Here is a 17,260-nt window from a genome sequence, read left to right on the forward strand (position 1 = left end):
GGACAATTGTGGAGTTTTACACATTTAAGTATTGGAAGCTACATCCTGTCTAGCCTCAGCATGTACAATAGAAAACACCATTGTGTGAGTCTCTCTCATTATGTATGCATTGTTCTTCAGGAGTACAGACCATGTTCTACCACCGTGCAGTTCCCAAGAGTCATTATGGTGAGCACCCAGTCTTCATGTAGTACACTTGTCAGCAATTCCTGAGTTATGGAGCACAGTATGACAAAGTATGGACACCTTTCAGTAGCTTCACTCTGTAACATCATAATCCATGCAGGGGAAGCCACAAGCTTACCTTGGAAATGTATCACTTACCCTTGTTGGCACTACGTCTGATTACTGTCAGCGAGCTTTTGCAGGGAGAAACAATTTGTTATCTTTTAGAGTAAATACAATACATTACACAGTTAGATTCCCACACAGATCACCACATAGGCACGCAAACAGGAGAGATGCTCAAGAGAGAAGGGAAAGATATGGATTCCCATTCAGCGTTTGACTTCGATAGGTGTCTGGCAGCTTGTCAAAATGTCTTATCGGGGCACAAACTATGTTGAGAAACGGCCTTGTCTTTAAGCACTAGATTTGAAAAGTATGAACCTTTGAAATAAGCTAAATTACTAGGTTAGTATAAAGGCATAAGGGGGAGTTGGGAAGCTCAGTGCGAGCGTTGTTTGGGCAACAATTTTCAAAAAGATGAGGGAGGAAAAGAGGAGGGGGGATTCTTTAGCTGTGTGCCGAAAAGATTTCAAAGGGTTGGAGGGTGAACGAAATCGGTTAGTATTTTTGTAAGTAAGGGAAAGTCAGACACAAAAATGGTTGTTAGTACAGTTACAACAAAGGTTTGATTCAAACAGTAGATTAGTAACACCGTTTTAGTAAATTTAGTCGAAGTGGTAGTAGAGTATGTGAGGATTCTTTAAAAGTCCTCTGCAATTTGATTGCTCAAACCAGATCCAGATTTGGACTGAATGTGTTATTTCATGTGACAAGGGTTTGTTTTGGTTAAGAAGAAACAAAATGAATCCATCCAAGCTAACAGGGTGACACACAAGCCATGCACTTAAATAAAAAAAAAAGGATGACACAAAGAATGGGGGTGGGGCGAGAGTTCCATTTGACACAACACAAACAGACTATTTAAATAAAAATAATAAAAAGAAAATTCAACCATCTAGCAAGATGCAGCAAAATGGGGAAGTAGTGAGGGAGTAGATTAAATTGCAAATCACCACAACACCAGACAAATGGGAAAAGGAAGAGAGCTTTCAGTGTTAGGGTTTTTGTTATCGAGAAGGAAGGCAACATAAAAACCCATCTCGGTACGTGTACAACAGACTGACACGTGCTGGGCTAGAGCAGCATTAACACCCTGTGAGAATGCTGATGTGAAGATGTTCTAGCCAGTAGAAACATGCAAAACAGGGTGCAGGAATACAACCACTGGATACTGTCAGTTTGGAGGTGGAAGTGGTACAGGATGGTAACAGTGTTAACGATCACGGATGAAATCAACGGAAATGAGAGGGTTTTTTTAAAGAATAGGGAAAATTGAGAGGGGAGAGCAAGACGTCCCTGTTTTGGTGAATAGAGCAATCAGTATTCCAGTCGTAGGACACGTCATATCAGCAGCGTCCCTGTCCTCCACACACAAAAATCCATACTCAGTCATGATTGCAGTTCTCATTATTCCTCTGCTCGAATTTCACCACGGTATTTCTGATGCAAGTTCAAAATTGCTTCATCACTTTTGTCAAATTTGAGCCAGGAAGTGAGTGAGTCACCACCAGATACAACCTCTTTCTGCATAGAACACTCTTCTTTTCTAATTCTTGTTTTGATGGATTGGCCAGATTTGCTCCTTGGGGCATCAATCCTCTATTCACCAGAAAATGAAAATCTGTCTCCTCTCTTTGCTTTTTCCCATATTTTTTTGTTTTTGTTTCAGGAAGATAAGGTGTGAGGTCATTATTCAGTTTAGTACGTTAATTTTGAAGTTAAACTTATATAAGTAAAAAAAACCAAACAAAAGAAGAAGGAAAAGAAGGTAAATCAATAAAAAATCAAGAGGGTGTGGCTAACGTGTCTTATGGCCATATTGATTATATTAGGACTGATATATGTATGTATATATGTTAGCCATGATATATACATATACATATATACTCAATGCAATCTCTATATCGAAAAAACAACAACAACAAAAGAAACGATTGGAAAGGAAAGGAAGGTTCAAGTTTCTTCATGCAAGGGTGAGGCCAGTAAAGTAGAAGAAATATAAGTTGGTGTTAGTGTTAATGAGGGGTTGATCGCACATAGTTCAGATTTTCCCAGGCAGCTCCCTTTATGGTCTGCATCAACGGGCAGACAGGTTCATTTATTGATTGGAAAAGTCCAGTGAAAGCAAGTAGACCTGGCCACGACAACACACAGGTAGTAGTTTGCAAGTGTACATAGACAGTACTACTATGCATGGAGCTTCTAAGAGCTTGAAAATATAATAAGGCTTTGATCATTCAGTCTTAAATGCCTACAAATGATGTTGGCAACTGACCTCCAGTTTGCAGGTCAACACGTGTGCAATCACCATTACAGCTTCAAAAATGACCTTTCGTCTTTAGACCGATTCATTTTTACTCTCATCATCTCTGCACCTGTGTTCCAGCTACAATTGCCACCACATTAAGTGTGTACATGTGTGTGTAAGAGGGGCAGTGTGCTCAGGTGCAGGTCTGGGAACAGCCCCATCCTGATCATAAATCAGCCTAAGGCCACTAATGGGATCAAGCCCTCATTTGAGGCCTACTTTACAGCGAGGGCTTTGACCACTAAATCAAGAGTTGTAAATACTCTTCATGACTCCATAAACCACAGGATGGCAAGCCTAGATAACAGGTCGCTCCATAAAAGGCTGAACAGGACCAACTGAAGCGACAGAGCAAGAGGATCTCTTTAGGGCTATTCCTTTCATGTTGTCCGAAAAGTTGGGGAGATCAATACAAAAAAAAAATTCCTCTTTTTTAACTTCCTTTCACTGGAATAGCCATAGCAGGGTATTTATCTGCGTGAGAAATCTGCTGTGCACGCTCACTTCATAGGGTTCTTCTAAAAAAAATAAATAAATCAAGAGGGAGTAACAAAAAGTAACGGTAAATTGTAAAACTTTTCTGATATTAAATCGAGAAAATATCTTGCATTATGATTCTTTATTTCTTCATACGGATAGTGTTTGAGGCACCAGAAAAATAACCAAAAACATAAAAAAGAACAGAAAATAAACAGCAAAAAAAGAGAAATATTTATCTAAATTTATTGAATTTCTGTATAATTTTAGGCAGACCTCGTTGGATGAGAACAGTAAGTCTTTTTAGGAGTGGGAAACTGGATGGCAATAAAAAGCAGTAACATAGAAATATACAGAGAGAGGGCTAAAAGAAAAACAGAAAGGTGGAGTTTTTCAGCTACCTTGGAATTGATGGAGGATTGTACTTTCAGTAAAGCAAACAGAATAGAAAGAGGTAACGGAAAACCCAGGGCAAACCAAAGTGTAAGACAATTAGAATGATATCTACCATATAATGCAGTTTGTTTACCATAGCGTGTCCAATGCCTGCGTGCTTCAGGAGAAAACAGGGGGAGGAGAAAGAAAAAAATAATGACAAACCTTAAAAACTCAAGAAAACACACCTCAACCCCAAAAAAGTGGGAAAGAAAAAAGCTTTTTTAAAAAAAAAAAAAAATCACCTTTTGCAAAACCACCTTTGCCTTTTAATAGGCGATTGGAGTCTAAAAAATGTGATCTAATAGTAAAATATAATTTAAAGAATCTTTTTTTTTCCTATTGTTTATGTAGTAAAACATCCAAATAAAGAAATAAAGAAAGCAACTGTAAGCAACTATTGTGTTTTAAAGGGTCATTTACAAAAGAAAATCTTAAAGAAAAAGTAAAGGAGTAAAAGGATAACAATACATTTGTTAGTATGTAAGTCGCAAGTTAAGTAGAGAAAACAACAGATGGTTCACATTCCGTGAATGACACAGTGTTAGTTGTTGAAATCATAAAAGGTAAGGGAAACAAAATTCACCAATGAAAAGAATCAAATTGGAAGAATTCTGAAGATTGTTAGTAAGAGAGACAAGAGTTAGCAAATCAACTTCCACAGAGGGGATTTGGGCAGTTTTGATGGGGATGTGCATTTTGAGAGGGGAAGGGAATGAGGGAGAAGTACATCAGTATTAGTATTCACTGTGGCAGACTAAGGTGCTCAGCGGGGCCTGCTGTCGGTCAGATCAAGCTTATTTCAAAATGGCATTTTTTTTTCTTCTTTTGTCTCACTGGGCGTGGCCAATCGTTTTTTGTTGCTTAAGGAGGTGCAATAGCAGAGGCAATATTTCCCCGAGTAGTCATTAAGGGGCTACTGTGATGCATGCAAGAGAAAGCAAATTATTAGGAAAAAAAATTACTGCATTGTAGCAAACATCAATTATGGTGAAAAAAACCTCAATGAAATCATCAGGGGCATTGAGGAAAGCAGAATTAATTTAGAGTAATAATTGAGAATGACAGAAGAGGCTGAAGGATAGAGAGGGGCAGAAAGAGTGACAGGAATTTCATTGACCGGTCTTGTATCTGCAGCATCCTGAAAGAGAGAGAAATGCTCATTTAATCATTGAATTCATTCTCACAATAAACAGTCATGTTTGCTGTCCCCAGGAAGAGAGAAAAAAAACACAATTTAATATTAAATGGGCATAAATAAATCAACAAACGTATTTTGGTTTCTCATCTGGGCATTCGACTATTACATGTCTTCGAAGCATCACATGGCTGTTATTAGTGTTTTTTCATACATTTATTTAATTTAGAGCTCCAACAGTAATTTGCAGAGCTAGAAAAGGTTCCTGTCTTTACATATGTTTTAACATTTCAAGCCAGCATTAAATGTAATAGTAAGGAAAAAGATGTGTCAGCCCTGAGCCTTCCCTGGGGACAGAGTGGACATCTAGAGGACATCTAACATCTTAATCAGAAAGCTGCTCGCTGTGGGTGGTCATATCTGACACGCCGAATCTGGGCGGAAAGGGTCGAATTAGACACTTTTCTCTCTTGGAATCCCAAATATAATTGAGGCAATTCGCACAGATAACATCAAATTTTACACCAAGTAATTATCTCGCCTGGTGCGATGCTAATAGAACAATGGTGCTCATGAAGAATTTAACACAAAGCTCCAGGACAGGTTGTGGAGACGGATGCAAATGACAAAACATTTCTACCGTCACATTACATGTACAAGCCAAATGCTATACCTTTGTTTCCGCTCATGTGTGTCAGTCTGTCCCTGTATTATGTACAGTAGGTACAGTGCTGTGGGTTTTGTGTGTGTGTGTGGGATAGATTACAATGTGTTCGTGCCATCTGTGTGGGAGCTGAATCTAAGTGGTGACCATAAACACAACGCTCCCTGTGAGGCTAACCGGACAATTTGAAGCTTCGTGCACACCCACTCTTTGGTCCTGGGTCACGGTAAAGTGCCGTCACCAGTCACCCACTTTGTCTAATGACTCCTCTTGATCCATTAATTAGCTAAAAAAGATTCAGTGGTGGGTGTGAATTTGCATATCAGTACCGCGCCGTGCTCCCGTGTCTCCGAGCGCACAAAAAAAAAAGAAAACATCTGATACATCAAAGAATGGATGTGAGCTTGAAAAAGTGGCAACCTGAAAAAGGTTTATTAATTTAGACAAATGCACCACTACAAAGGTGACAGTGACTGGTGGGGCTTTCAGAACTCATTTAAAGATGCAGCGAAGGGGTAGAAATGAGATATTATTAAACGCAACATCTTCAATCCTTTAACTTTTAGATCCCCTGCAGGCAGTTGATGTCTGGATTTTGAACTTTTTTTCTCTGAGCTATCAGTTCTTTGTAGGAACAGCCCGAAAAGATTTGAAAGGGTGCAGTTGTGGGAATTTTATCTTTCAAAAATTGCTGATGATGTCTGGCACGATACAAAAACTGAGAATATGGGTAGCAGAAATGAAAGGAGGAGATTACACCCCAACGTCAGTAGGCAGTGTGCCGGGATAATGACTCAACATGCATGCGTCAGTTATGTGAGTAAGCAGCATCTGCTTATGATGTAAGAAGGACAGTTTATTTTGATTTTGCTGTGGAAGTCTCTGCACAGGGTCAAAGAATACTCACTAATGGACGAGCAGAACTGAGAACATGTGTGTGCAATAACTAAATGCAGTGAATAAGAAAATTTGAGTCTATTTGTACATTGTTTTATGACTTTTGCTACACTAATTTGCATTTCACTTGTTGATTTACCTATAGGAGTGTCTTGATGAAGCGTAGCGGGCTGTTGCACCTAAATTCATTGTTTTAACTTTAGTAGCGCCATAATTACACAGCCATTCAGTAAAAAGAAATTCCACACTGGGGGTTACACTGGGTTCATGATTAAAGAAAAAAAAGAAAAAGAAGTAGAAAGTACAAAATGAGCACACTGCCAGCCAGAAGTAATGTGTGAAAGTAGATGTGTAGAAGATCTAGAGGCGTAGCTATTGCACAAGTCAGACTTTTTACTGCAGGCTTGAGAACTGTAAGTACTGCTGAACTAGTGCTCCATTGTCAAGATCAATCGTGCAGAAAATTAAACTTTTGTTCTACTTTTGCTCTCAAACGGCAAGACAGAATGGTCTTGTAACTAGCTGCTTTAAAGGGTTTCTGTCATGATTTCCCCATTTCGTGGTGCGCCAACATGCTCGAGGAGTGTGTGCTGTATTATTGCAGGACGGCTGCAGGAGAAAATGCATGACATGTTGGACAAGAGCACAGCATATGAGATGAATCCCTTGTTATCCCTCTCAGAAAACATTGTCACATTGTCTTAGCGAAGAGGGCGTGTGTGTGGGTGGTGTGTGAGTCTGTGTGAGGAGGTTATAGTATTAAATAATACACACTGGGCGATAACAATTGAGAGTACCAAACGATAAATGTGGGTCATTTTGGAGAAAGTAGGAATGCAAGGCTACCTAATAGCTTAGCTCACCCATTTACATAGTGCTAATTTTACTCTTGTACAGTGGATCTTCTCTTCTATGCACCTTGTTCAACTTTGCAGGAAAATCCAACATGTCTAGAACCCCTGCTGAGACAGACCATCACCCTCTCTGTAATTGACCCATGTGGGGAAACCAAGGCGGCAAATGCTGATGTTTGCTGATGGAGGATAAAGCTCCCAATCATGTAAACAACCACAGGCTCAGACAAACAACTCTGTGTTGCATCTGTCTCAAAGCCCCTCCTGGGTTGAGAAACCTTCATTTATTAAATATTGGGGAACAAAGGCGGCAACGGTCTGTGTTTTGTGGCTTTGCATTTCACAGGTCAAACAGTCGACGTCGCTCTGTCGACATGTGCGGAGGAGCTGCAGGTTGCCAGACAAACTTAGCTAAGATGTAACGTGATGCGTTGAGCTGCTGATCTTTTACACGCTCAACACGGTGGCCATTACTGAACTGTGGCCACCAGCGAATAAGCTGAATAAATATTTAATGACAAAGCTGTGAAAATGATCAATGGATAGTGCAGTGGAGCCAAGATTCCCAGTCCAGATAGATTTATCATTGTAACTGTGAAAGTTCTGAGACTGATGACCATTCTCCTACAAATTTCCAACTTGAGAATTCAGAAATAAGGAATAAAAGTAATGCCGTGGTATTGTATTACGCGCTGAGGGGAGAGGGAATAAGTGCTATTTGTCATCGAGTGAAAATTTCTGAATTAATGATTAGTGTCACATGAAAAATTCAGTGTATGTTTAAATTATTGTGGCCTTCTACACCTACATATATGCTGCACAGCGAAGTATTTATGCATGTGTGATGCATCAGGCTGTCCTCAGTAACACAGGCACTCTGTGGGTGACCCTGTCACACAGCATGCACTTGGACTTAGATTCAAAATAGCTTGTTCAGGTACATTTGGTTCTGCATTCACTCCAATCATCCAACATTCAGTCAGAGTCTCCCCCTCCGTAAGTCTGGCTCCAAGTAATGGAAACTGGCAGACAGGCTTCAGGTGCAAATATGAATGTCACTGCAATTACGGTGCAGAGAAGTCTGCAAACAAACAGCACTGAGGGGAGTGGGCTTTTGTATAGCTGTCTGAGTGTGAGAGAGAGAATACGTGCATGAAAATTGCAGGAGAATGTCGTGGGTACCGCAGTGTAGATGGTCATAATTCTTTCTCTTTTTCTGTTTCCTATCATCCTAGTCGCTATTTCCCCTATCCGCTATCTCTGACTGTTCTCTTAGATTCCATTCACATCAAAAGGGGCAGAGTGGGGCACATTTTATTGTCAACTCACAACTGCAATTGCTGAGACTTTGAAATGAAACAGTTAAGTTTCATAATAAGCTACATTCTTTAATTAATGATTAATATACTTTGTCTGTGCAATGTCTGCACAAAATAAACAATGCACAGACTTGTCTCTGAGATTGTGCTGTACTCTTAGCCAGGCTTAGCTGCAGTGCTTAAATGCCTGCAGAATGAGCACTCCTAAAACTAAGGAAATACTTTTCTACAGACAGATGGCTCATCTAGCTAAACTAGGCATTGTGAATTTAGAAATTTATAACAACTTGGGGGGGGGAGAAAGATTAACAGTATAGTTAATGTTTATTTCTACCTCTTAACGCTTAAAATACATTCTGATCCAGTTTGGTAGCACAAAGCCACGGCAGCTGAACATGAATATGCATGCTTTAGAGAGAGTAGCTCCAGCTGTTCTTTACTGTTTATGTTTTGTATGTACTTGTGCATGCACTTTATAAGAAAAACTGTCACGGCTGGGCTGAAGTAGCAAACACACATCAGGAGAAAAACTAAGGAAACCTCGAGAATTCAGCAAGAAGGAAAAAGAACAAATTACAACAAAAGGCAGGAGCAGTGAAGGTATGAGGGTCTATTGTTTACCCTGAGAATTAAAGTCAACGGCTGTCATTTTAACGTCAATATTTTTGCACAATTTCTGACAATGTTGGTAGATATAATAAAATGCAAAAGGTTCTGACAAAAACATTTGTTTCTCTGCCGTTTGTTACAGACTCCAGTTCTGCCAGCCTTTGCTACAAACTGGACTATCAAAACTCACCAGCTGAATCAGAAACAGAGCAGAACACTCCCAATTTGGTGTCAGAAAGCAATTAATTATTGCTTTCTGAAAGCAATAAGGTCTAATTCATGCCACTGAAAAATGCTTACTCATTTTTGCTTCTTTACCAAGGTATCCTCTCCTCATTCCCTTCCTTTTTCAGCCAACTTGTCCTGTCTTCTCCCATAATCTCGGTTTTAATCCGTTAGCTGCTTTTGTCTCATTAACGTTGTATTATTTGTTTCCACCTGTTTGAATGTACTAACGGTGCAGAGATTGGGTATCTGATTCTAAGTCAGTGAAGCAGAGGATGAATAAACATTAAAGTGCTCGAGCAGGTCGTGGCAAATGAGGCTGATGAGTGAGTGAGTGCGGGAATGTGGGCTGATATGCTAATGCATTGGAAATGTGATGCAAATGAGCTTTTTTTTCCCCTCCTCACTTAAAACGCACAGAAACTCTCAGCATTGTATCAAATAGCTAGGTCTGTGTTTTACCATAAGGTGCTTGTAGTCTGAGCATGTACAGGCAGGAGATGTGCTCGAGGTGATGACCTCTGATCAGCATAGGGGAAGAGACAGGGGGAAAAAACAGAACAAAGATGGAAAGAAATAATCCTAAATGCACATCCGCCTACATTCACATGATGACTGCACTCTCACTTCCTCTCAGCATGGCTGGAGCACATTAGGAATACTTAAAATGTCATTGGCAGTAAACTGAGAATGGATTACAGGGGTGTTAGCATGTCATTATGTACATCAAACAAATCCAGTACCCGTGCTCGTCTTGAATAGCAATACCCATCATCACTACACCAGTGTGTGGTGTATGTTTTGGCAAAGCTCAGCACTCTAAATAGCATTTTGATTTGGCCAGAAGAGCTTAAATCTGTCATTATGCTAAAACACATTACGTTGACCCGATTGAGATGCTAACATGTGAATAGCAGGAAGTAATCCTCAAGGTTTAATGTGTTTTTGCACATTTTATTACTGACTGAGTGTCACCAGTTAATAACATCTTAACCTGAAGCATTTTATGGCCATTTTTTGTTCCTGTCATATTTTTTTTTTTTACTTAGTGTGGATTCATTTTGTAAACGCAATATAAAGCTTGGCCCCTTTAGGAAACAGCACAGCCATGATTAGAATAAAGGGAACTTCAAAATGTCGTCAGTATAGCAAAATGTTAAAGCCATAAATGATGAAACAAAATTAGGGTTGTATTTTATTTTTTAAAAATGGAAAAATCTAAAAATTGACAAGTAAAACATTTTCCAAAAATCTGCAGTTGTTGCCAATACTATGAAAAATGGAGACTTTATACATTTCACTACTTCCTAGTTATTTTTATCTGCTTTGTGTAAGCTCAGTCTGCAGTTCAGCCACAATGTCTTAGAATTTTTGTCACATGGCTGTTAGACACTTACTAATGGCTTTATGGTCACAGTGAGGACTGCAGAATCGTGGCTTTTAACAGAATCTAGACAGCAAAAACCATTTATCTAAGGCATTTTCTTTGAATGATACACACAGAATAAAGTGATTTTGATGAAATATAACAATTGTTAAGTTTAGATTTGGTTAAGTTTCCTGATGGAACAGCATGTCACTGATCAGTAGTTCAAGGATTTCTGTGAAAGCTAAAAATCCACAGATTCTCTCTGTTTTTTGTTTTTTTTTACCATTTCTGGCTCTGCATTTTTTGGTGTTCTTGTCCCTACAAAAAGAGCAGGTCCAACGACCAAATAATGAAGTTTCTAAAAGCCTGCTTCCTATTGAATCAAAACTTGTTTACAATTAATATCGGAGCCCTTAACTGGATGACTGAGCTGTAAGAGAATGGTTAATATGAGTCTGCAGCCAGGGTTGATTCACTGCCCAACAGCTTAACAGACACCGTTGTTAAGTGACAAATTGCTCACAAGAACAGAAGTGAGAGATGGAGTAAAAATGAAAGAGAGAGGGTGTGCAAAATGAGCGGGAGAGGAAATGATTGGCTCTCTCTTAGGAATTCTGGCTAACTCTTGGAGGATGGCTGGATGAGAGGGGAGGAGGGCGAGGGACGGATGGGAGGGAGAGGAAGAGGGGGGAGGATAATTGCAGCTGATCGTGTTGTACAGAAATGGATGAAAAACACTCTGAACACATACAGAAAGAACAAGGCAGAGGAGGGGGAGTGTCCAGGCATCTAGTATTGATTGAAGAAGGAGGAATGGCATTTTTATCCTGTCGCTTTATGTGAAACAAATGAGGAAAATGATCGCTTCCCCAGCACTGCGAGCCACGTGGCTCTAAAATATGGTGGCGGTGTCATGGGGATTACAACATTTCAATCACGGAATGGTGAATGAAGGCTTTAAAATGCGACAGTACATTTTTAAATTCCTCATTTTCAAAAGGAATAATGCTGTTACAAGATCACACTGCATGTAAAAGATCTCATAACACTAATACACGACAATGATTCTCCGTGATGAAATTTTTAGCCATGACGCCAACTGAGCTGTGACAGTGTTTCATTTTGATTTTTTTTTTTTTCTTGGAGAGCCAAGTACATTTTTCATCAGAATGTTTTCCATCCCTTGACTCGGTTTGCTGCTCTAACAACTCTATAGAGGTGGAGTGAACTGGCATGCAAGAGTGATGTTTGTTGAAAATAGTTGGATACAGAGCTAGCAAACACCAGTCTATGTATGGGAGAAATGAATGGAGGTTAGAATAAATCTACAGGGCGTGTAAACCAAATAACAATGCTGGCGTGCTGCTTGTGTGTAAAGTTTTAGTATCCTTTATCGACGATGAAGCTGTGCTTGAGCCTCCACAATCATAAAAAGCCACACACGCCTGCTCAGTTACAGGGAATAAAAATATTCAGAGTAACTTCTTACCCATGCACAGTGGGGACACTTATATTCTATAGTAGCATTAGACATTTTTACATTAAAAAAATTGTTTTTCTTTGCACTACAGCCATGAGTTTGTTGTCACTAAGCTAGCTGCCTTTGTTTGTTCAAAGACAGTATTTTATTACAGGAAGGGGATTGTAGAAGAGGTTTTTCTAGATGATAAAACACGTGTATGTCAATAGGGGCTATGGCACAAGAAGCTTTTATATATGGCTTTCTCTCTATAGTTTTAGGATTGTGTCATCCCTTAGTAAATTAAAGGAAGCTGCTTTCTCAAAATTCCAATATCAGTGGATATGGTTCACTGCGTAGGCGTAGAATTCTCAATGTCACCTTAACTGAACTCGATCCTGACAGATCAAAGCTCTTCTGCTCCAGCTGAACTCTGGGCGAGCAGTCGAACATCAGAACTGTACAGAGCGCTACGACAGCATGAGAAAATTCACCTGTTCATTAATCCTACGCCTTCCTTTGTCCTGTTATATGGGAAAGAGACAAGGAACTTGGAAGAACATCAAAGCTGACATAAAGAGAGAGGAAGCCAGAGAAAGGAGGACAGATGGTACTGTAGGTGAGAGAGTAAAAGGAAGAAGAGGGTGACAGTGATACAAAAAGGAAAAATGGGATAGCAAAACAGAGAGATATTGAGTTCAAAGGTCTCTATTTCCAGACGCTGGATAAGCTACTGACCCAGTTCTGTGACACAATGGATGTAGAATCTTTTAGTTGTAAAGTCACATTGGGGAATTAAAAGAAAGCTTGCCTCTGTTCTTGTGTTCGTACTACAGAACAAACTGCCGTCTCTCCCTGTGCTCCCTCTATCCTCCCACCGCTCAGATACTCTTTTCGTCTCATAGTAGCATTACACTCCATTTCTCACTCTCTGTTGTGCACACAACCAATCTTTCGCAAACAAAAATACAGACGTACAGTGCACATTTCCTTCCCCTCTGTCAGTATGTGTCTCATCTTTCCTCCGACTGCCTGCAGTGTCCTGTGGGACACAAGTCCTTGTTAAGCATACATATGGACCGATACAACATGAGGCTGCTTTGATTGTTCTAGTAATTGCCGTCGTGGAAAGATAGCTCTGCAAGAATACATATAGATAACCGTATTTCTGCATTTTTATCTTTGTAGTACATCAAAGAAAAGGAATCCAATTTCTTTTTTTTCCTGGCCTTGCATCATGATATTCTCAACAAACCATGGAATGGGTTTATACTAATGATCCTAAAGTGATAAATTTATAGAAGCTGGTGGCAGATGATTGCATAATGTACTGTTTTTTTTTTTTTCTTTCCAAGTGACGGTGGTCTGTTGAGGAAACAGCCCTGCAGACATCCACGTAGACGCTGCACATGCTGAACTGTAATTGTAGCTCCCACATGTATCATGTCTGAACAAAATGTTCTCATCCAAATGCAAACTAGGGGATTTCAATCTAGTAAGAAGCATAAAGTGATAAATTAAGTTTCACCAATATCGATCACAAATGTGTCATCACATTAGCTTCTAGACATGAGACAGCAGCTGCACTGGTATTGATACATGTCTTTTTGTTGGTTTAGTGTGTCAGGGGAAACTGTTGATAACAGTAATCTGCTGACTGCTGCTAGGTCTTCCACTCGATGCTGCTCTTTCACTGCTGCAGTGATATAAAAACCTGAAAGGCAATCCAATGTTTAAAGACAATTAAGTATTTGGCATGCAGTGAACATCCCGAGACCTGCACTTACCCTACTGTAACTCTGCAATGTGCATAAAAGCTGATGAATTGGCTTTGAGTTATTGCAATGACAGTAATGGGAAGGAACATAATAACACAGGCGCCAGTGGTTTTAGTTTCTGTCCGAGAGAGTTTCGATTGAATTGTGGCTGATTTTTCCAGTAGTCAGTGCTAAATCTCATCCCTGCAAGGCATACAGTAGTGTCTTCACCAGTCAGTGGATAAACGCCAATGTCCTTAATTGCATCCATGTTAGCCTCACTTGCGTCCTCATGCATCTTAATCCATCCCGTGGAAGATGTGAGGAGAGGCACGAGGGAAAGATGTGAGGCGAGAGGAAATGTGTTTTTAGAGAAATTAAACATCATTTCCTCTGAACTGTCAACTAAAGCAACATCCATTTCAAACGACAGCAGCACAGCTGGATCAGTTGTCAGTTGGATTTTAGTCGACTTCTTTTAGTTTAGAGTCTGTGTCTGTCCATACATGCAGGTCAAATACTAATGAAAATGCACACATCACCTGCAACATGTGTTTCAAAACTTTAGTTTCAACTATTTCTATATGTCATGTATTTATACTCAGATCAGTCAAATCACAGGCTGTAAATGTAATTCTGTTTAGACACTGAACTTCACATTAAGCATAGTTCCATTGGCAGCAATTGCGTTTACTGATATTCTGTCTGTACATACATTATTCAGTAATCTGGGCTGCGATCAGCATGTTTTGCAGATGTGTTCATCCAACAAATGTTTTAGACTAAATGCACATGATGAGAACTGTCAAAATGTGTTTATCTGTGATCGGTATTTGGCACTCTGCCTCTCCATAACTGTATTATTATTCATGACAGATTCAAAGGGAAAAGGGAGATGATGAGTATAAGGCTTGATTTCATGTTTGAGAAAATTGTTCATGGTTCTTTATTGGCTCATACCTACAGATTTTCTATTTTAAATTAAATAATGAATCTGAAATACAGCATGATCTCAATTTTGGTGTTAATACTTGTGAGCTTGTTCTGTTCTTTGCTTGTTTGTATAAAACTGTAGCCACGGATCAGCCAATCACCGACAGACTTCCGATAAAGGGGCGCGTATGTCCAATAAAAGACGTCTGTGAAGGCTCTCCTGTATAGTTGCTCTGGCTTCCTCAGGGATCCATCCTTGCTCCTTGGAGCAGAATTAACCACATTAGAATGGCCTTCGTGATGGCAGCCCATCACAAAGGTAACAATGTCTGGATGAAGTGAGGAGCAAGGAGCGAGAAACAATCAGTAAGGGAAAATGGCAGGCGTCCATTGTGTCTGCAGGGCTTCTAGGAAAATCAAAGGGATTTGAAGAGATCAGAAAATCAATACCTACTAAACATACAGTGAAGTAGACAACGCGCAGATTTATATAAACTGTGCATTGAACATGCATCAACAGAAGGACCTAAACTGCTTGACTGACTAGTGAGTCATTGCCCGCTCAACATTTGATCCATTTTTACTGGGCTTTTTCATATTTCTGAATCTTTGTATTGGATTTATCACTCCCCATGACGTCTTGACATGAGTGTTTCCATCTTTACCCTTGGCTTCGTCTTTCTGCTCCGTGTCACAACCGTGTATGTAATCCCACAGGAGAGAACGGTCTGCAACGTATTCATGACGGTAAATCATGTCAGGAGGAGCAGAGGAAGGAAAGGAGAAGTGTCTCGCTGTTTGTGATATGTACGGTCCAGAATGGGTGTGAATGAGCGTGTAGCAGGGGCAGAGACTTGCACTGATTATTAAAGGTCATGGCATTGTGCTCTTCTGCCTATCAAACATGCACCGCAAGGATTAGCCTGACTCTGCATTCACACACTGCTCTCTACATGCGTACTCGCACTACTGCCAGATGCCACCAAGGGGAGCTCTGAAGCTGCGATCAGTTGTTCGGCATATTCTATACCCATTTCTCCCCACCCCTCCCCTCTCGCTCTTCTCTCTTGGCGGAGAGTCCCTATCACCTCACCTAATTCTGTCTGCTTCATTTTATCCCGCACAAAGCTGACAAATTCATAGGTTTTGTGGAAAAAGACAGCGAATATACACATACAGAGGGAAGAGAGAGTAAGAGAGAGGGGGAGATAGAAAGAGAGAGAGAGGCTGACTTGGAAGAGCTCACAGGCTTTACTTATTTTGGAGCTGACTGATCCAGTCGGAGATATGCATGACGTTGGAAGAGCCGTTAAAAACAATGGAGATAGACTTGATGAGACTTTGGAGACCGCTGGGGATGTATGATAACCTCAGCAGGAATCTGACACTTTTCTTATAGGCCACCGTCTACTTTTCAAGATATCACATTTGATCCATTGGGCTGCAGAAAACAACAATAGAGTTTGTGTGGGTGTTTACATTTTCTTTGTATTTAAAGAATATATGACGGAAATAGAAGTATTTGTGGTATTTATTGCATGTTGTAGCAGGGCCAGGAGCTACATGTTGCATTCACCACATGCTTTTTTTTTTTCCCAAAATGACCAATATCTTTTGATTTATGTGGATATTTTTGGAAACTATACACAATGCAAAATCCAAAGCATCCCAAAATAGCAGCCTCGCAAGAGCTTTGCAGAGCTTATAACGGTCAATATTTGTCAGGCTATCATTGAAGCGTTTATTAATTTCTTTTTGACCAGAGATTGTGTTTGTAATGTCAATGTACTGGACAGCTCTGCGTTTTAAAGCACCCCTGAGATATGTGTGAATGCATGTTTGTGCTACACGATTTCAAAACATGCAAGCAATCATTGATCTGCTGGGTATCAGCTCAGCAGTAAACATAGGGTCACAGGTGGTCAATGTCATTGATACTTCTCTGCTTCTGCCTCTCTGTGGGGATGGTCCAGTGTAAATCTAGAGAGCTCGTTAACACTTGGACTGCCTGGTAAGTCAATTAGAGTGATCCAGTGGGGATTCAAGCTATTATGTGGGTTAATGGAGATAGCCTGGACAACACGATGTGGGTGGTTAGCTCTGAGTCAAATCATGCACAGAGTACAGGGATTTAATATCTGCTCAGCCACATGAAGTCATCACAGAGCGTGAAGACTTTTAGAGACTAAGCTGGTTTTCATATCCAGAGGATCTTGTATGTGGGAGGAAAAATCGGAACTAAAATGCAGGTAATTCACAAATCTGAAAGTTGGATTTCACCAGTGATTCATGCAAGAAAAACTTTTTTTCTTTTTCATCCAAGAATATCAAGAGTATGATGTTGAATTAACACTACTTGATGTTTCTGCTATGGCCAAGTAACACTTATTATGCAAATTCTGAGTGATGCGATATACATTTGAATGGAGTTTTGAAATTTCAGTTCCAGCCCAGCCCCATGCTTCAACAAGACACATTAATGATATTTAATATACAACTATAATAATATATATTGAATGGTTATTACT

General features: G+C 39.9%; 1 protein-coding gene across 1 annotated transcript in view; it reads right to left on the reverse strand.

Annotated features, from left to right (window-relative positions):
- Positions 1 to 17,260, reverse strand: part of nrxn2b (neurexin 2b) — a 704,661-nt gene that overhangs the window by 384,614 nt on the left and 302,787 nt on the right. Inside the window, 1 exon segment of the mRNA XM_051943965.1 lies at positions 3,603 to 3,626. Coding sequence (XP_051799925.1) covers positions 3,603 to 3,626 — 24 coding nt within the window.

This window comes from Acanthochromis polyacanthus, chromosome 23, assembly GCF_021347895.1.
Source record: "Acanthochromis polyacanthus isolate Apoly-LR-REF ecotype Palm Island chromosome 23, KAUST_Apoly_ChrSc, whole genome shotgun sequence".
In the NCBI taxonomy this organism is placed as follows: Eukaryota; Metazoa; Chordata; class Actinopteri; family Pomacentridae; genus Acanthochromis; species Acanthochromis polyacanthus.